The 20892-nt window shown below is 39.3% G+C and overlaps 1 protein-coding gene across 1 annotated transcript; it reads right to left on the bottom strand.

Moving 5' to 3' along the window:
• Positions 1-333: 333 nt before the first annotated feature.
• LOC115797846 (vesicle-fusing ATPase-like) lies at positions 334-9707 on the bottom strand. Its single transcript, XM_030754368.1, has 4 exons — positions 9350-9707; positions 3311-3466; positions 1913-2112; positions 334-585 (listed from the first exon to the last, which is right to left on the bottom strand). The coding sequence occupies exons 1-4, from the start codon at positions 9705-9707 to the stop codon at positions 334-336; spliced, it is 966 nt and encodes a 321-aa protein (XP_030610228.1).
• Between the last annotated feature and the right edge of the window lie 11185 nt (positions 9708-20892).

Raw genomic sequence — 20892 nt, 5'->3', positions numbered from 1 at the left:
TTTAGGGGAAGAGTTCGGGTATATCTTACTCAACCTTAGTGGTGTGAGATACACCCAGTATATAAATTTGTAGTTTTGTTCAGTCATTTTGTTACAGGACATTCTGGCATATACAGTTTTTACATACCCCAGCAGAATTTTTGCTTTCTGGGCTTTTTTTCAGAGAACATGAATGATAACACAAAAACATTTTTCCACTGATGCTTAGTGGTTGGGTGAAACCATTTATTGATAAACACCATACACTAAGCATCAGTGGAAAAGATGTTTTTGTGGGAGAGACGGCAGCAGAGGAAAGGGAAGAAAAAGAGCGATGAGACCGAGTGCAGATGTTCAGGCATAAAACACTGGAGAGGATTTGAGTGTACAAGTGTTTGTTAGTTTGTATGAAGTGGGAGAAAATGTTGGTGTGTTTGCACCTATGACCAAAATGTTGTTGAGCTGCTCCACTCCATCTATCTTGGACAGCAGCTGGTTGACCACAGTGTCGTGGACTCCTGTGCTGCCCGCCATGCTGCCACGCTGCTTACAGATGGCATCAATTTCATCAAATATGATGATGTGAAGGCCGCTGTTGGCACCGAGCTGCAACACAGAGAGGACGAGAGAGACGAAAGTGCAAACTATAAATATGAGCTTTCCACTGTTATCTCACACCATCTGTTCACACAAGCAGGGAGGACTTTTATGTCTCGATGATGCTGGTAAATCCAGTTTCTCTACATGCGTCACGCTGGATAATTCTGCAGGAGATGGTGGTATACAGTCACATCTACTTACTGAAAAACACAAAAGTAATGCATGTTTATCATATCTGAAAAAGGAGTGAAAAAAGATTTAAAGGTTTTTACAAAGAGAATTTATTAGCCCATAAATCTAAAATGACTCAACAGCCAGAAAAAGTCAATTCTTCACACGTTTTAGGAATAAAATGTCCAATAAATCAGGCACTGAATGATACACGAACAAAACCTCTAAAGAAGTAAATCTGGAACATCTGCTGAATGCAACTGCTGCTTATACTCAGTCTCAGGAAAGATAGATAGATATCACTACCATTAAACATGCACCAATTTCCAGAAATGTCTAAAAGTGTAGTACAATAAACACAAATGTGGATTTTTCTTTCAGATTTCTTCTCAAATTAGCAGATTTTCTTAAACATAATGGTGTATGCATGAGTTTACCCAAATAAACAGGGCATTCAATTTTCTTCATTATTTTCAAGGTCTTAAAATATTATAATTGTCTGGCAAAATGTCATTTATACCCTTAGTTCTAAGAGTGAGAGTTTAATCCCAGGCCAAGTATGCCGACGACCATTAAATTTTGTTGAAAAGGATATTATAGGAAGCTGAAACTAAACATGAAAAAACATGTTTATTAACAGAATTAAAAATCTGAAAGGAGTAAAATGCACACAGCAAAATAACTGAAATCAAAAGGAAATTTTCCATTTAAATTAAAATAAAACATATAAAAAAATTAAACTATTCAACTATAATAACTTTGTATCAAACCTTTATTAAAGTTTATTAAAGTATTTTTTCTTTCAGCCTCGGCTGAATGCAAGTATTGAGCTTCTGTGAATGAAAACAGTGATGGAGCAGCAGGGTGGGGGGTTATCGCTCCATCTGCAGACCTGTCAGACTCTGACGTAGCATTTAAAGCAGGTCTAGAGCTGGCCATGTCATACACTAGATGCTGTGTGTGTGTGTGTGTGTGTGTGTGTGTGTGTGTGTGTGTGTGTGTGTGTGTGTGTGTGTGTGTAGCTTCCAGCTAATATATCTGGAAGCTGTAATTAAACCGACTAATTCATTAATACCATCAGGACTTTATTGTTGCTCTGCTTTGGTATCTTTGCTGTATTACAGGAGCACAACAACAAACACACACCGTGTCCTGCTCTCACCCTCTTCTGTTCGTCCTCTGCGTCCGCAAACAGCTTCCTGATGTTTGCCTCCGACTCTCCCACGTACTTGTTGAGAATCTCAGGGCCGTTGATGATCTTTGGCTCCCGGGCCTTCAGCATCTTGCCGATCTGTCGTGCCATCAGGGTTTTACCACAGCCCGGGGGGCCGAACAGCAGGATTCCCTTCACGTGTTTACAGCCTGGAGACAGATGCACAGGCGAGGGAGAGAGGAGCTGATGTTAAACTGAGCATCTGCAGTTCACTTTCACAGAGAGAAAATGAGCAGAAATGCAGAATTTTGATGACATGTTCCCACAATAGTTGGTTTCTGTTTCTAGCCCGCTTGTAGTCCAGGTTGTATTGAGCAGTCTTATTTGAGTAGACTCTGGCTGCTTAATGTTTTAGCTGTGTTTCAATCGCTCTGCATTAGTAAACACTGAACAGCTACAGAACAGCGAGCTTTGAAATGGAACAAATGACCCCAGAGGCTCAGTAAGCAGAGCGGCCGATGGGTTCCCAGCAGGGTTATTATAGTTAACAAAAATGAGCGAAATAATGAAAACTGAAACTGAAAAAACATTAAACATTAATTAAAAGGAAAAAATAATAACTAACACTGAATTGTGAATTTACAAAACTAACTGAAATTATAAACTTTAATTTTCTTGTCAGTTTTTTTAAAGCCTTGTGGTTTGATATGAAATAATTTTTTCCACTCTCCGAATTTAAGCTGGGAGCGTCCATGAGCGCGCTTCTGCTGAGAAAGCAGCAGAGTCCCATATGAAGTTCCTTTGACTACGACAGCACAGATAGAAGCGAGTCTTGTTGTGATGATGAAAAATGTGCGGAACGCTTCAGGAAAAAAAACACCAACATCAAAATCCACCTGAGAAGTGCACAGAAGGCAGCTACAGAAATCTTTGCAACGAGCGCCTCGTGGTGCAAAAAACGGTGTGTAATAATAACAGCTCACTCTTTAACTCTGCTAACGAAGCCTTTGGTGCGCCTGACCATGGCTGCTGCTCCATCAATGCAGTTTTCCCACTGAAGTCCTTTTTGTTCAAGATATTCTGATGTGACCCGAAATATTTCCTGTCCTGTTGTTTTTTCTGGCACTGTGCACCACGTTAGGTCAAAGAAGAGCAGAAACTCTCAGTCGAGTCAATTTCATCAGAAAACTGTTTAATGAAATCAGAGATGAAGTGGGTCATTTTCTCACAGGCCTTCATAAAACTAGACTTATGAGAATGCAAGCCACAGATAAAAACATGAAAATGAAAATGTCCTCATCGCTCAAACCATCGTCTAACTTTAATCATGGCAGTATAAGAAGTGGAAGAGGAGGCACAAACAAATTAATAAGTGACGGCAAAACAGAGACCAAAAGGAGGCCTCACCCATCTTTTCAACGAGGTCTGGAGGGAACACTCGGGAGGCGAAGGCCCTGCGGAAGATGTCGGAAAACTCCTTGTCGAGGCCGCCAATACCCATCTTCTCAAAGTTCCAGTCTGGGCTGATAATGGACTGGCGCGACTCTCGGGTCCTAGAGTTCCCTGCATAATAAAAGAAAAACAAATTTCACTCCCTACTATTATGTGTACAACACTACACTTCCCTTTTCCTTCTTCTTATCATCTTTGATGCTGCAAACTTTATTTTGACAGTAAAGTTCATTTGAGGCTAAAAAAGGTCACTTTAAACTGTCATTGAGAAGGTTTTTATTTCTGTAATTAATGTTAATGTATTGCAGCAATGACATAAAGGTAAACTGCATATGAGGCAGCCAATGTCCCATCAGAATGTCTGCCAAAAGCCAATAAGTGTGTGTAGTGTGCCCCCTTGTGGTAAGTAAGATATTTAACTTTGAGACACAGTCAAATTAGCTACCCTCAGACATTTGGCTGCAGCAGAATGTAAGCACTGGGGGGCGGCTTACAATAACACCTACCATAATATATGCAAAACCATTTCAGTGTATAAAGAGTAGGCACGATGAGGTGTGAAACGATGAGGGGCTCCGTCAAAATATTTTTTATACTTTAGTGACTAAATATAGACCTGCAGTAGAAACGTATTTTCGAGATTGCTTGTGAATACAAAGCATTACAACATTACACATGCACCATGGCTCCTGCAGCCACTAGTTTTTCAAAACACTCATAGCAGGCAGCGGTTTGAACTGTTATAGAGACGGTGAGCTCAAGTAGTGCAAAAGGAAACATTTTTCCAGCGTCCAAAACAGCAGCTTTTTCTTTTAGTAACCACCATTAAAATCTTTACTGTGAAACAGCTGGAGGTCCTTCATCAACCACCTGATCAGCAAGTGTTAAGGTGAAGAAAAGAGAACTTTGTAGCTGCTCTATCCACCGCTGTTTGTTCACATGGCAAAAAACTGCAGTATGGAAGTTAAAATATGCAGATAAAAAAAAAAAAAATTAGTATTTCTTATCTGATTACTCGATTAATCGATAGAATACTCGATTACTAAAATAATCGATTTATGCAGCCCTACACATTAGACAATGTCAGGAAATCAGGTTGAGACTGTGTCCAAACAGGAGATCAGAGCTCGGCTCTGACTGCAGAAACTACAAGCGTGCTGCAGATGGCAGGACTCACTGCTGTGAACTCTAGATATTACTCGCTCTATTCTCACATCGGTTTAATCAGACTTTATATGAGCATTGTAGTGGGGAGCTGGCAGGTTACAGACAGAGCTTGTATTTTCAAATACAGCCAGAAAGGTTAGTAGTAGTATAACTATGGTGGCCTTTCCTGCAGTTTTTGCGGTGGACGGGTGAATGTGTCCTCACAGGGCCTACTAACAGATCTGATTGAAAATAAAATATCTATCAATAAAGTGATCTTTAATTAAAGTAGGTTTTTAAAATGTAGGCACAGTACAACATAGTAGTACAACGCTTTTGCCCATGTTAAAGCATGGGGGGGCTGGAGCCTATCCCAGCTGTCATAGGGCAAGAGGCGGGTACACCCTAAACAGGTCGCCAGCCTGTCACAGGGCCAACACAGAGACAAACAACCTGTCACATTCACACCTATGGGCAATTTAGAGTAGCCAATTAACCTAACCCCAGTAAGTACATGTCTTTGGACTGTGGGAGAAAACCGGAGTACCCGGAGGAAACCCACGCAGGCACGGGGAGAACATGCAAACGCCACACAGCGAGTGGAAGAGGCCTGGGCCAAGGTGGAATTGATGCCTTCCAGATGGTATTCCAACTGTAATACAAACAGAATCATGATGTGCAAAAGCAGAAGTCAAGTTTGCAAAGCTGTGCTGCCATGTTTTAAAGAGGAGGCTTTCTCCTGGCAACACTTCCAAACAAGCCATCCCTGTTCAGTCTTTTTCTAATTCTACTGTCAGCAGTTTGAACACTTCACATGCTAACTGAGCCCTGTACAGTCTGAATGATCCAGACCAGCAAACTGACAGATTGTTTGCTTTGATGGGGGTGGTCAGGATTGCTGACAATCAATTAATCAAGTTCATGTGATTAGCAGATCACATCTATTATTTAACTTCTTAATTCCTATGGAAGCAGTAAGAGTGTACTTAATTTTTCACATACTGCTTCTGCACTGGGCTCAGTTTTTGTTAAATAATTAATGACACTGTGTAATATGTCATGTTTTGGAGTTCATCTGAAATTGTTTTTACCTCATCAGGTTATTTTTATTTATGCGCTGATACGTAAAACCTTAAAATTTAAAGAGGTGTCCTTTCTTTTTACCACGATTGCACATGCTGCTATATCGATCTACTAGTATCTCTCTCTTCTATAGTCTGATTATACTCAGTTAAATGCTAACTAAACAGCTGGGTCAGAGCTCATTAGTACATGTAGACAGGTAACCACATCACCAGTGCTTTGTTATCAGGCGGCAGTTCCTTCGGCCACAGCAGGCAGCTCTGAATTAGATGATCCATCATTCCCTTTCACCTTAAACTGAATGTTTTCAAACTCCTGCTAATGGCTCATTATGGAAACGAGATATTCTGTAAGTAGCTAGCTTCTACAGTCTGGTGATATTTCCACTGCTGCCAGGTAATCAGGAAAATTACACCCACAATTTGCCCACATTAATCATATCACGGTTACTAGAAGATCCTGCTCCCACATTTCTATTCATTATGAAAATGATTACCGGTAAATACATGGCAGGTTTAAACAGCAAGACAGTGATTGTTCCTTTGATCAGAGATAAAACGAGTAAGGGCTTTGCTGCTTTTCAAGGGGATGTCAGATTTTACAACTATATAATGGCATTTTTTTCCAATCAGTGGATTATATTTGGATTCCACCTCCTCATTCCTGAAAAAAGAAAGTAAGAGGCATCATTTTGGCCTAAGGGAGCTAAGCAAAGAAAAGGTGCCCTAGCTGGCTGGTTTTGTAAAGGCAGGCACAGTTTGGAATCTTTTATAGTATTTTTCACAACAGGAGGATTGCATTGCCGGTCATTAAGGATGGATTGTGTGGTTTTCTGAACTATTTAATGCAAGGCAGAGCTGCCTTTTTCTCTTTCTCATTTTGAAATTTTACTCAAATTCCCCGAAACACCTGAGGCTGTTCATCATCTGTTTTATGTACTTGAACCTCTTTACACTAAAATAAGTGTTTTCAGAGCCATGATGCACTGGTTTCATTTCTATGGCCCTCTTGATCGGGACGCTTTGGATGTCAGCAAAACACATCTCCACCGGAGCAGCAATGAAGTTATGTAACTTCACCACAGACACATTATTACCTATATATAACTTGGTAGCACTCAATCAAGTGACGACCTGTAAGGTGAGGGGGGGACTTCTTTCTCCAGGAGCAGTTTCAATGATTGGGGGTGGGGGGTAACAAAGAGCACTGCACAGGTTTTGAATTGATTTTGTTCTGCTGCCCCCAAGTAGCCAAAAGTGCAAAGCTTTAAATAAAAATGCATCAAGAAGATTAAACCTTCAGCTCACCTTCAACCTCTTGTCCAATTATTATGCCTGCCCATTTTCTCTGTGAACAAACAGAAGTGACTCATTTGGTTCCATGTGTATCATTTCCTCAGAAAAAGGAAACATTACAGCAATGAACTTGTTACCATTTAGCTGTCAATAAGGAAATAACATTTTCTATAAAGCTACAACACAGAGGACAGCTACACTTCACAATAACATCACTACACATTCCACAGTGCAACACTCCTCTACAACATGGTCTTATTTCACATAGCTCCACACAAATATATCACTCATGTCTCTGATGGGCAACTGACTGTTTTTATTTGAGATTTTAATTGGAATTGGTTATGGACATAGAGTAGGAGAAACTGGAAATCAATTGGAATTTTTATATGTTTGTTTCTGTCTTTAGTGTTTTGTTTTTTTATTTTATTCCATAGGTATAACACATGTACACATAAGCAATTTTAAATTGTAGATTCTAGGATGACTAACTAGGGCTGCACGATATTGGAAATTAGTGCGATATGCGATATGGAGGTCTAGTATTGCGATAACGATATTGTTGCGATATTTTTTCTTTTTACCTAAAAATGCAATATACATGACCAATAAGAAAAAAAAAAAAAAAAAAAAATCTATAAAATGTATACCAACAACAAATATGCATTTCAAATGTTGCATTTATTTAACATATAAACAAACATGTTCACATGTTTTGTTTTTTTCATGCAAAACAATCACTTTCAAGTAAAAGTTGAACCAAACCTTAACCCACTTAGGGTTTGTACTTTGAAAAATAAAAAATTAAATCTCTAAACTTAAAGTGCCATTGAGAAGTATTTGTGCAAATAGACATTAAAAATGTCAACTTAAAAGTATTCAGGGCTTCACTGAGTGAAAATTACTTCAAACAACAAATAACAGGTTCAAACCTTAACAGTAAAAGTAAACTACTTCACGTTTTTGGCAAAGAACCTTAATCCATTTAGGGTTTGTGCTTTAAAAAAAATAAATAAATAAAATAAAAACTCTAAACTTAAATGTGCCATTGAGAAGTATTTGGAAGCTAGAGCTTTACAACAAAAAACTGAACACAATCACTTGTTTTGTACCTGAAATATTAAAATCGGTTTATGTAAAATGTAAACTTAAAAGTATTCAGGCCTTCACTGAGTGAAAATTACTTCAAACAACAAATAACAGGTTCAAACCTTAACAGTAAAAGTAAACTACTTCAAGTTTTTGGCCAGGAAAACCAGCCTGTTGACATTGACAGGTTTTAAACAAGTGCGTTCACATGTGACAACATTACCCGATACACTAAAAAGTCTCTCTGAAGGTGAGCTACTTGCTGGTATACAGAGGTATTTTCGGGCCAATTTACTCAGCTGGGGGAAGTTCACCTGATGAACTTGCCACCAAGACAGAGGGTTAGCTTCACTGTCAATGGTGGGAGACACGAGGTAGCTGTTGAGTTCCACATCCACTGCATGTGATGATGATGTACTGGTTTTTGGAGCTGGGACACTCTTGAAAAAACTACCCAGGGATTTTTTGGACTGCTTTTGGATGTCTTCAGGTGGATCCACATTGTCATGCTGGCTTTGATCCTTAAAGTTAAAGTTTGAAATTATTAAATTGGAATGTTATTAAATAATGTTTGAACAGATTACTGTGACACACTTTACCTTTGTTTCTTCAGCTTCTGAAATCACTCGGAGCTTGATTTCATGCAACTTGTCATTGCTGATGTAGTCTGCTTTAAACCGAGGATCCATAAGGCAGGCCATATCCAGCAATTCTTGGGTGGATGGATTGTCATATTTAGAGTTCAAATAGTCCAGTATCTTTTTCTTTATGGATTTAGTCAGATCACTGTCTTGTTCTTTTGCAGCGAGAACTGAGGTGTTGAAAATGTGAAGCACAGGTTTCACACATGAAATGCTCACATAGCTTTCACTTGAAAGGGCATCAGTGAAATCCTGTAGCGGCTGCAATGCCTGGTTTATGGATTCCAGAACATCTATGTCCTGCCAAGTTGGAACCAAATGTCTGGACTTCCTATCAGCCGACAGGACATCACTTAGGGCTCTTTGCTGCTCAAGAACTCTCTGAATCATCTGTTGTCTAGACCCCCATCTTGTGGGGCATTCGGTTATCAGCGCATGCTCTGGGAGGTTGTGTTCTCTTTGTGCTTTTGTCAGGGCAGTCTTCTCCTTCCAAGTGTGGGAGAAGTGACCCACCAACCTCTTGCAAAGTCCAACAGCTCTTGTAATGCGATCATCATCTTTGACTGCATTTTCTGAAACAAATGACAGACAAAACAAGAAAAGCTTAATGCATTTTGTATAGACATCAATGCAACATTAATTCCAACTTGCAGTATATAAAAGATAAACATATTCATTTAAATGTTATAGTACATTAGGGCTATATGTCTTGAGAGTAATTTTTTATCTTTAACACTTACCAATTGCCAGATGCAGGTGATGGCCAAAGCACTGCACTCTGAACCAGTTGTTGACCTCAGCAGCCTTCACCACGTTCGCTCCGTTATCTGTTGTGATGGCCACTTGTTTGTGTTCGGGCAAGTTCCAGTTGTTCAAAACATCCCGCAGGGCAGCAGCAATGTTTTCACCAGTGTGTGTCTCGGGGAAGTATGCTACTTCTAGGCAGCGTGTAATGAGCTCAAATTTGCATGTCAAAAAGTGCACGGTAAAACTCATGTAAGGCTCAGTGGTTCGACTGGACCACAAGTCAGTAGTGCTAGCATAAAAATCCATTTCACTGAGCTCTGCCTTGACGGACTTCACACACTCGTCATACATCTCCGGAATAGCTACTTGGGAAAAATAAGTCCGAGATGGCACTTCGTATCTCTTTTGCCATCTCCAAAAATCCCTCTTTAGACACTGCATTAACAGAGAGCGTGCATTTTGCAATGTATCTTGTTATGACTGCAGTTAAAGCTTTGTGTCGCTTCGAAGTTTTCTCATAAGGAGCGGCAGAAGCGAAACTATCATTTATATTAGTTTGTGAACTTGCCTTTCGTTTGCTTGACTTTACCGGAGTAGGCTGTGGGTTTTTAGATGTTAAATATACGTTGTAAAGTTCCTTGTGGTTGTATTGAAGGTGGCTGTGGAGGTTTGTCGTGTTTCCCCTTGACGTAGCCACGATTTTTCGGCATGACTTGCAAAGAACTTGTGTCTGTGACTCGTCCTGTGTGGAAAAACCGAAGTAGTCCGAAATTCCGGAGGTGCAGTGTCTTTTAGGAACAAGTTGCTCTCTGTTTTCGTCTTGACTCGTCTCTTCAATTCCCGCCATGCTTGTTTTCCTTCTGTGTGTGTACGTGCTCCCTGCTCCGCTGAGAGCATGTGCTCGCGCTGGCCAATAGCAGCGCGGCACCTTCACATTTAAGGTCGCGCCGGATTGGTCAAAGTGCGGACATAAAGAAAGACATGATTTATACATTAAATAATTAGAAATTATCGCACATTTTTTAGATATGCCTATCGCAAGTGCCAATATCGCAATGACGATATTTTTTCGATATATCGTGCAGCCCTATGACTAACCATTGACTTGTGAGCTTTAGCATATGTTTTTTCTTTTCCATAGCTGGTGACTTAAAATCTGTGGCAAATGTTGATTTTAGAACAATAATTTTTTATTTTTTTATCCGAATAGTTTGAATCAATTCTAGAGTTTAGAGAGAAGATGATACTGCTGAAATTCATTGTTAAATGCAAATGCTTGAGATGAATATCTGTAAATTATACACACAGAAACACACACACAATGAAGACCTGCTTACACTCAAAGCATAACTATGTTTCTAAATGATGCATTGTTTATAGACAACCACTGCAACTAACTTTTCAGGTGCATAAAAATAGGTTCACTTTTAGTAGAAAAATTTAGGCTGGGTTAAACTAATCAAGAGATTTGCAATATGAAGACACTGATTAACAGATCTTTGAAACTAGGGCTGCAACGATTAGTCGACGTTGTCGACAGTGATCGACAATAAAAATAGTTGATGACGAATTTAATTGTCAATAATAGTCGGGGGTTTTTTATTACTGGTGATTTTTTTTTTCTTTTTTTTTTTTACAGAGTGAGACATCTTACTGTCTATCACTCTCTAGCATGCTTGACGATCCAAGGTTTGGGACAATTTCACACTCCTTTTTTTTTTTTTAAACGAGTGAGTGTGAAATTGTCCCAAACCTTGGATCCGTTTTTTTTTTTAAACGGAGTGTGACGTCTTCCTGTCCGTTTATCTCTGGCGAGCTTCACACATGCCCCGTTCAGCAGCATGTTTAGTCATGGGGACTACTGGTGAACCTGTGCCAACTTTGTTTTACAGGGACGAAAACGTACTATACATTTTTTTATGGTTGGAAAAATGGAGCGTTAAATTTATAGCAGCAGCAGACTTGATTACGATTTTTGAATGAAGTATCCATCTTCTGTGTGTTTATTACCACATTTTAAAGAACCTTATGCTAAATGTAAAAGCTGATAGGTAAATAAGTGCCATTTCATAATTATGTGATTCATAATCCGATTAGTCGACTAATTGTTTCAATAGTCGATGATAATTATCAAAATAGTTGTTAGTTGCAGCCCTGTTTGAAACATACACTTCTGCTGTTAAATAGGTGTCTTGGCAAATTGTATGTGTAGATTTGAAGTTGATAGTCTCTGAGTCAGGGTGTTATATTTAGCGGATAAAATTAATGTTGAATAATTAGACCTGATCTGACTACAGTCTTTATTCAAATTTAAATATTGACCCCAAAGGCCTGCAGTCCAAGACTCAACTTTTTAAACTATAGACAGTAGGGAAAAATCCGAACTTTATACAACTGGACTATTTTCCATGGATACCAGTAACCGCTCCCTGCTGTGCCCTGTAAGGAGAATGTGTTTTTACCAGGAAGAACATGTCTGTTTGGAATAGGACACCTGCCTTATTGGTGTGGGAACACGCCAGACAGGCCGGATATAACAGACCCTGGTCTAAGGACACAGAAGGCTCGAAGGCCCGATGTGTGGGAGACACAGACTGGTGCCCGAGTTAGTCCAGGTTGTAATGTCAATAAAACAATCAGCTCGAAAGGGTCTTTTTGTGCCTTAGGAGTTCCTGGTGGGGTTCTTAAGGTATAGCAGCAGTTTGAGTCACTGTATGCCTTTCAGGCTAAATTAAACAAAATTTAAATTGGGTTAATTATAATATTAAATCAGGAATGTTGATTAAAACTGCATATTAAAGTAAGTGCAGATAAATAAAAATGCCTTCTGTCCAAAAGTTCAAATAAGACTTCAAATTAAATCAAGAAGATTTTTCCATCCAAAACAGCTGAAAAGTATACAGATGATTCAGTTCATACAGAGGTTTATTATTCAGAGTGAACGCTGATATTAATATGAAGAAAAAAATAGGAGCACTCGTTAGCTAACATCACTGAAATGACGGTGCTTAGCAGACATTATCCATGAGAGCTTGTTTCTGACAGGTAAACTAACAGGAACATTCCTGTACAAACATTAACAGATATCAGGTACGCAATAACGTACCCATCCAGAGCTGACGTCACAGCTCCAGGGTGTCGGCGTTTTAAACGCTCAGCACTGCGCAGTCTGCATTCAGCTTTATTTTTGTTTCTGTCAAACGCTCCCACACCTTTGACAGTCTGTCTCCATTTTCTTTAATTTCCTCCACCCTCCTCTCCGTTCCACTAGCCCAGGGGTCGGCAACCTGCGGCTCATCCAGGCTTAATGTGCGGCTCTGTGCGGCTCGCGGAAGTAAATTCTAAGTATCCAGTTGAAGTGCATTTAATTTTTGTCAGTTCGGTTTTTGTTGTAGTTTTAAATTGGAACATTAGTGTGATCTTGAAATATTAAAATAAAATCATTTTCTTTGTTTACTTGAGTTTCTCAATATATGTGTCACTCGCGGTACCGGCTTCCGGTAGTATTTGCGGCTTTTCTGTGTAAACCGGGTTTAAATGGCTCTTTCCGGATTACGGGTTGCCGACCCCTGCACTAGCCTTACACTGTTCTGTTACGTTCTTCTTCGTTGGTATTGTTGTTGCTGGCAGACAATGGAGGCAATACTGAGACATATCTTCCTGCAGTGTATTGCAATTACAAAATCACATGATAAGCGGAACAAAATAGATGGATGGGTTTAAAAGTACGATGCTTCAACGATGAAACTCCACGTCGACAAATTTTTGTAGTCGACGTCATCGATTATGTCGATGAATCGTTGCAGCCCTAACGTTATGGTTAGAGAGGAACACGGGCTCAGAGGGCAGAGACAGAGCACACACAGGCCCGTCTCTTCCTCTGAGTCCCACATGCACATGTGTTATGTCTTCTGATTCTTTAATATATTAAATGTCTTACTTTTTTGATTAAAGTGTTTCAGGTTTCTTCCTTCACAATTAAACGAACACGTTAACAATTTGGCGAAACCCGAGGGGATTGTGGAGGATTTTCATGAGAGGACGGAGGGGAATATTTTCTCCACGACCCACCTCGGGACTTGAACTCCTCAAACCCTCACAGTGAGGCCTCAGTAAAGTGGGTAAGCAGAAGCCTGTTGGTTTTAAATAACCAAATTCTGCAAAATGAGGCGCTAAAATTTTCTGAGTGAGGAGGAGGTAAGGTCACGAGAAAACAAATTTTTAGAGAACCTAAAGAAATAACCTAGAGAAATAAACTGTTTGAAGCTTGAACATATTGAAGCATCAGAAGAACAAAAAAACATTAATAATTAAAAATGTGACTAAAAGAAACAAAGTGAAGTGATACGAGTTAAAATGAGTGAAAAAGGACTGAGTGAAAACTGCCCTATAGACCCTTTTACAGCCTATGTCCTCAAAGGATGCTCACTGAAGTGAACTGCCACTCCATTCAAATCAATAAGAACAACGAGACTGCGCAGCGTTTAAACGTGATTTAAATCAGTATCAGTAGTATCAGTAGTAGTAGTAGTAGCAGTATCAGCATCAAAATGTCTGGCTGTTGCATGTTTGGCTGTCAGAATTTCTACTCTACCAAATGCAGACTGAAGTTGTACCGAATCCCACGGCATCACGGCTGTTTGAGAGAAAAAGGAGGCATCTGTGGTTGCAAGCCATCAAATGTATTGATAAAAATTGGACTGAGGACACGATCAGGACTGAGAATACGATAAATACAGAGTAATACACAATAAAGAAACTGGTGCAGTTCAAGGTGAGAGGAGTCATGCCTGAACAGACTGACCGCTCTAAAGACTCCAGAAACAAATGCTCCTGTTCCACATGATGCTCAATAAGAAGGCCCAACATCTGACAACAGGTAAACTGTGAGTTCTTGACCCGTGACCTTTGTGTACAAGCCTGAGACCGGGGGAACGGTCAACAACAGGTGTGGTTTCCGACATGGGGGCCGTTAACAACAGGTGCGACCAGTCACAGGTCTCAGTGAAGAACCGAAACACTTTAGTGGTCAAGGGTCAAGAAACTCGCAGAAAAATGACCAGTGAATTACAATGTTTCAGTTCCAGTCTTGGCATTTTCAATAGTCTGACTCATAATCTGTTTTGATATTTTATCATTGGGAGGCCACAGGAGTATAATCTGTTTATTGTAATATTAATTATTGTTTTTCTTAACATGAGGTCTAAGGAGGAACACGTCCTGATTTCAGTTAGTTGACCACAGGTAACAATTTTGCTGTGAGCTCTGTGTAAAAGGTCAAAAAAGGAGGGAAGTGTATGACCTCTGACTTGAGAATTAACATTTCAGACTCACCTGACTTTGATTTTGACTGACTGCACTACATGGTATTATATCCAGAACAAGACTGACAGGAATTAAAAATAATCAAGGTTTCTCTCACTAACACTAAAACTGTGCCAGGCTTAAATAGAAAGCAGACTGTTTGTATATGATGTAAAAGAGAAGTGAGTCCAATTACTTTCCTTTTAACAGTTGGGACAACAATATCTGTAATTTTAACTATATATTTTCTCTCTATGATTGCTGTTGTCAGACCAAATAGCCAAAGTCACTCCAGCTGCCTGTGAAATGCTCGGATTCTTCCCACGATCCTTGAACACAGGCGTGGATACAAAACATGGAGGGGCAGTTATCAATAAATGCCTGTTGAAAATTCATGACAGTCCATTAAATCGGTCTCACTTTCCAGTGCAAAGACACTATCTGTTTCTTACCTGTGCTGCAATTTCTATCAGCATGAGCAACTTTTTAATGCCAATCCACAAGTCACAGCCCTTTACTCCTTCAGCTATTTCGGCCCGTTCTGTCTCATTGAAACTGTCCAGCAGCTGTGTAAAGCAGACAGAGACAGGAGAACATCAGTATGAGCTGGAAACAGTTCAATTCTGTCATTCAGGTTGAACACATTCAGGAAGTGTAATCAGGAAATAAGAAGATATATATAGAGAGAGAGACTTTCAGAGATTCATGTAGTTACTGACAGGTTTCAAGTGTCAAAATCATTATAATGGATGTGTGTGTGTGTGTGTGTGTGGGGTTACCTTCAAGGCCTTTATCAGCTCCTCTCCTTTTGAGGTGTTGGGAATATGGATTGTGGTGCTGAAAGCATCCAACACCATTTCCTGAAGGATGTCTTTACAGCTTGTGGTGCCGATTATCAGCAACTTGTGACCCTGAAAGAAAATCAGGCAACAATTTATCTGGTTCTTTAAGCGTTTGCTCACATTCAGTCGCTGCTTCATATTTGCCCGGTCGTATCTGGTGCCCTTGTCTTACCCAACAAGCGCTCGATGTCATCCACAACCACACAGCTCAGCCTGGATTTGTACGCATCTTCAAATATCTGTCAAAGGGAAATAAAAGTCACAACCTGATCTGCTTTAAAGAGTGAGTCAGGCTGGATGTTATAGCTACTGTCCCTCAGTGTTTTTGTCTTAAACTTTATATTTCTTCATTCAAATTGAATCCTTGGTTCTACGTGGCACAGCTTCATGAATCTTAAGTGCTGCAAATCTCTTAATCTTAGCATTAGTAAAGCACGGGAAACCCAGCTGGTTCTAAACCACATAACATCTGGTATTTATATGCCCTAGATTTAGAAATCTGTTACCTTTTTAATGGCTTGGCATTTGGCGATCTCAGAGTGTCCGATCATCTTGTCGGGGGAGCAGATCTTTGTTTTTTTTAAGCGTGTCCTGTCCGGCCTGTGTGGCACTCAGAATTGTTGTCTGAATGTCAAAGTAAGGCCCAACAGATTTGCTTTCACAAGTGGAGCATTATGGCTTTCACCATGATGTTCCCCTTGTTATAAATGTAAAACTACTGGAAAATTCCTTTGGGTTTATTTCAAGTATACTGGAAACAGAGAGGAGAGAGAAAAGGAAAAAACAGAGAAAACAAGTCAACACCCCTGAAGTCTGCCTCAAGACCTCCGGAAAAAGAAAAGAAAATCCATAACAAACAGCATATGCAGTATATAATAACAGTTATAACTTCAATGGAAAGTACCCAGTACAAGGTAATAGAAGAGAATACAAGAGGTTATTCAGTGACAACTGCAACCCAACTGAGAGTGTATCTGACAAACACCTGAATCTAGACACGTGCATATGTGTGTGTGCATATGTGTGTGTGTGTCTATAAGGTTTCTCCCTAAGAATATTTGATAGTAAGTGTGGGGACCCACAGATCCACCTCCCCAGGACACAGATCAACGTGCCTTTGATCAGCCGACTCTGAGCTGATACGCCAAGTCTCAATCAGCTGTTCGCCGCTACTGAGGGCAAGTAACGGGCACTTCAGCAGCGATCGCCCGGCGTGAAAGGGTTAAACAATTTTAACACTTTTTCTCTTAAATTTATGTATGAACAGGTGCTATTCAGTTTAAAATAAAAATGAAACATTTTTTAATGACAGCCTTTAAAGTGGCACACAGTTAAGCATTAAAGCCAAAAGCACCTGCTGGCCAACACTGAAGGCCTGGCTGTTGAATTTCTCGAGGAACTCTGGGGCCATCATGTCTGTGTCATAGGACCTGGTGTCTGCCTGCTTCTTCTGCAGGAAGTCGATTTCCACCGTCATGGTGCTTATGCACTGTTTGGTCTAGTCAAACTTGTAATTGGATACTGTGGGGGACATGTACTGAGTTACTTTGTTTCTCGTCATCGTTACGCAGATGACATTTTCAGACAGTTTCTTTTTAAAACGCATTTTTTTAACTTGTGTTTTTGTTCTAGGATTTTTGCTGTGAAGCACTTTGTGCTATGACTGTCTTTTATATACAGTCTACAGTATATAATAGACGAGGGGTATTCAAATGAAATTTAAAGAGGTCCAGTCAGACAAAATTTCATGAGGCCAAGGTCCGGAAGTCCAACTATTTAATGTGATATATATATATATATATATATATATATATATATATATATATATAAAGTTTTTGTTAGTTTTCAGAGCATTAGTTTTTATATTTGGTTTCATGCTTAGTTTTCGTTAGTTTTAGTTTTTCATACTTTGTCAGGTGCAGAGTGACTTGTGTAATAATAACTCGACAAAAGATACCGTTTAAAAAATTGCATTCAACAACCAGCTGTTCACAAAATAGCAGCATTACATGTTTAATGTGTGTAATATTAAGGAAACACATGAACATCAACAAGGAGAAACCTAAAGAAAAACATTAACTCCGAAAACTGAATAAACTCTCCAACAAACTTCAGCGTCAGTGCAGAACACTAAAACATCAGAACACAGCGAATGTTGGACAAAAACAAACTGAACTCTTTGAAGGAGTCAAAGCTCAAATCCAGCTGCATCCTGATGTTCTCACCACATGAAGCTGCTTCTGGTTTGGAGCTGCTCGGAGAGCTAGCTTTGCGGCCTCGGTGCACAACCTACTTAAGTGGCCGACCATTTACCTTGTGTAGCTGGATTGTGTTTGTTAATTACCTTGCGGTCGAGTGCTGGTGTTTTATATGTGGTGCCGCCTGGGACTTTTATGGTCCTCGCTCTTTGTGCTCAGTTTTTTGGCTGCAAACATATTTGTCCCTGTTTTTTCACTTTCTTCATTTCCTCACATCCATTTTGATAATTCCAGCAGTCTCCCTCCAGGAATCTGCTGACATTTGTGAGTCCTTATATTGATGCTTTGATTATTATTCCTGATTATTATTCTCTCACTGATGAATTCAAACACTGCAGCAAAAAGTAGGCAGAAAGGAACAAGGACTGAACAGGTTAATCACAACCTTGTGGGCTGTGTGGACCCAACATGTAGTTCGTTTTCTCCGGAGGCGCACGTCAGGTTACGTTGAAGGATCAGTGCGGTTTCAGACCGCTGCCATTACTTTGCGGACCGATGCGGTGAACACGCACACAGTTGCCTGATGGCGCTCCCAGCTTAAACTGTTAGAGCGGAAAAAATGATTTCATATCAATCCACAAGGGTTTTTTAAATAAAATTACCCCATAAAAGGCTGCTGCTCGATTTCGTCCTGGTAGTAAAAATATTTTAGAGGTAGTAAAAATAGGTAGTAAATTTAACTCTAGGATTCCTGTATAAACCCTGGAAGTGGTATGCTAAAGGTTGCCATTGTGTTGAAGCTTTTTTTACTCCATTTTAGAAGACCTTATTTCAGGGGTAGTATTTTCATTGCTCATAATTCTAAAGGTTTTGATGGCTATTTAATATTATCTTTAATGGTACGACAAGGTCTTAAACCAAACTTAATAATGCAAGGATCTAAAGTTATTAGTTTCACAGACCCTGACTTTAACCCAAAATATATTGATTCTTCCAGTTTCCTCCCAATGCCTTTATCAGCAATACCAAAGGCCTTAGGTTTTGATGACAAAGTTCAGGGTTATTTTCTCCATTCATTTAGTTGTAAGAAAAATCTATCATATGTAGGACCTTATCCAGTACCATTAGTCCAAAATAGTTTTTGGGGTTCTCAAAGTCCCTGAATATAAATTTAGGATGCCCTAGTGGGTAATGCTTAGTGGAATTAACATAAGGATACAGAGAGGTAAAGTCTACGTAGTGGATCTTCTCATTTTCCTGAGCTGTATATTGCAATCGTGCAGCACACGTACAACCTCCGAACAAAGCCTCACGGGGTTGTAGAGGTTCTGGGGGGTTGAAAGCATTTAAGCTTTTGTTTCTTTTTCCAGTTTTTTAATGTAACACTGATGACTATCACCCTCAGATCTCCATACCACAGATAACACATTTGACATCATTACATTTATGAGGGATACCTCTTTTAGTTACATAGAAAACAACCACATTGTTGGCATTTTTTATAAATTTGGCACTTGCTAACAAATCTGTCACCTATCCGTTTTGTTTTTTTATGACGTATGTAGCACTCTTTAGACCTGCAGACTCTATTACAATCAGAACAGATTTCTGAATAATAAAAAAAACCCTTGTTTACAATCAGGATCCAGACATACTGCACAGTAGCCTCCACAATGATGGGATACAGGGTTATTAAACCCTGTGTAACAGTAATGGCATGTGTGCTTGATGCCCAGAAAAGCTTTTAGATTTTTAATTGCATAATGATTTTCAAACAGAAAGAGAAATAAAACTTTTTCCCTTTTGGGAGATTGTGTATCAAATTTAATCAAATCACGATCCCATTCGGTTCTGTAAAAGACAATGATCTTACAATCCAGAGCTAGTTCAAATTTATAAACATCATTAAAGCTGACAGGTCGGTCTTCAGATATACCAGCACTTGCCTGGATTTGCTTACCTAAGTCCTCTGTCTGTGAATCATTTAATTCGGGGTTCAAAAGATGAGCTAAGTTGATTGCAAAACACAGGTAATTGTTATTACCGAGAACATATAAAAAACGTCTTTTTTTACGTATTATTTCATTGTTGAGGATTTTTTTCAAAGGTCTCTTCCCGCTCCCTCTGGGCGATCGTACAATTTGAGCCGTTAACATTAATGAGGAGTCTGTAAAAACACTCCAATTTGACTGTACACCTCGTAGTAAGAGGCTTTCAAATTCTGATAAATTGATATCATAACTGTCATGAACTCTGATAACTGAAGAGACATTATGTTGTAGATCTCTGCCTTGTAGTTCTAATTGCACTAAATTGCCATGTTGGATCTGAGTCAGAAGCCTACTTATAATCTCACGTGCAGATGTCATTACATCCTGGTAATAGCGTCCGTAGTCAGGGATATTTTCAGACATGGGGAAATTTAAAATCTGTCTAATTTCAAGGTTATTGAACTTATTACATGAAACAATATCAAAGGCAGGTCCCTGAGTCTCAGCGTAAGGATTCTCTTCACTACCCCCCTGCTGGATGCTTGGCACAGTTGTTGAAGCACCTACAGCAGCTGATGTCGGTGATGACGGTGAAGTCCAATGTTTGGACTTATACAATATTATCAATTTATAATCTATATTCAATTAAAAATATGACGTCATCTATATGAAAATTTCTTAGCGATGTTATATATCTTTATCTATTACTGATAAGATCTTGACATGTATTTGTCAGAAGGTGGTACCTTATTCCTCCTTACATTAATACATTTTTTTTAAACATTTCATTTTTCAGTGATCTTTGCTGCTTCACCTGAAGACAAACAAAACTAATGGGTTGTAATTAGTCTCTGATTTCTTTTCTTTTTTTTTTCTTAGCCATTTAATTTTATTATTGCATTTATACATTTGCTCATCAGCACAAAAATGTATCATCTCAGTAAATGGTAATATTTACTATATTTTATTCAGTAAATATTAAATGTTAAAGATATTTTCTCAAAATGATGATGACTTTGTAGACTTACTTTTGGCTCGTTCGATAAAGGTCCCGTAGCCGGCATCATACAAGAGATTCCCAATACAGGTCTGTGGGACCAGTGGGGCCATAAAAAGGATGTTTCTCCTTTTTATCGCGCTGAAGAAAAACAGTGGCAGAGAAGACATGGAAACATGATTAAAGAAGATAAATACAAACACA

This window comes from Archocentrus centrarchus, chromosome 19, assembly GCF_007364275.1.
Source record: "Archocentrus centrarchus isolate MPI-CPG fArcCen1 chromosome 19, fArcCen1, whole genome shotgun sequence".
Classification (NCBI taxonomy): domain Eukaryota; kingdom Metazoa; phylum Chordata; class Actinopteri; order Cichliformes; family Cichlidae; genus Archocentrus; species Archocentrus centrarchus.
The sequence above is the reverse complement of the archived record's forward strand: the minus strand, read 5'-3'. Positions and strand labels throughout refer to the sequence as shown.

Coding starts and splice junctions, on each gene's coding strand:
- LOC115797846 (XM_030754368.1), bottom strand. CDS start 9,707: ATGTATGACGAGTGTGTGAAGTCCGTCAAGGCAGAGCTCAGTGAAATG. Junction 3,467..9,349: donor TCACCTGCATCTGGCAATTG/GTAAGTGTTAAA, acceptor TTTATTATGCAG/GGAACTCTAGGACCCGAGAG. Junction 2,113..3,310: donor AGACCTCGTTGAAAAGATGG/GTGAGGCCTCCT, acceptor ATCTGTCTCCAG/GCTGTAAACACGTGAAGGGA.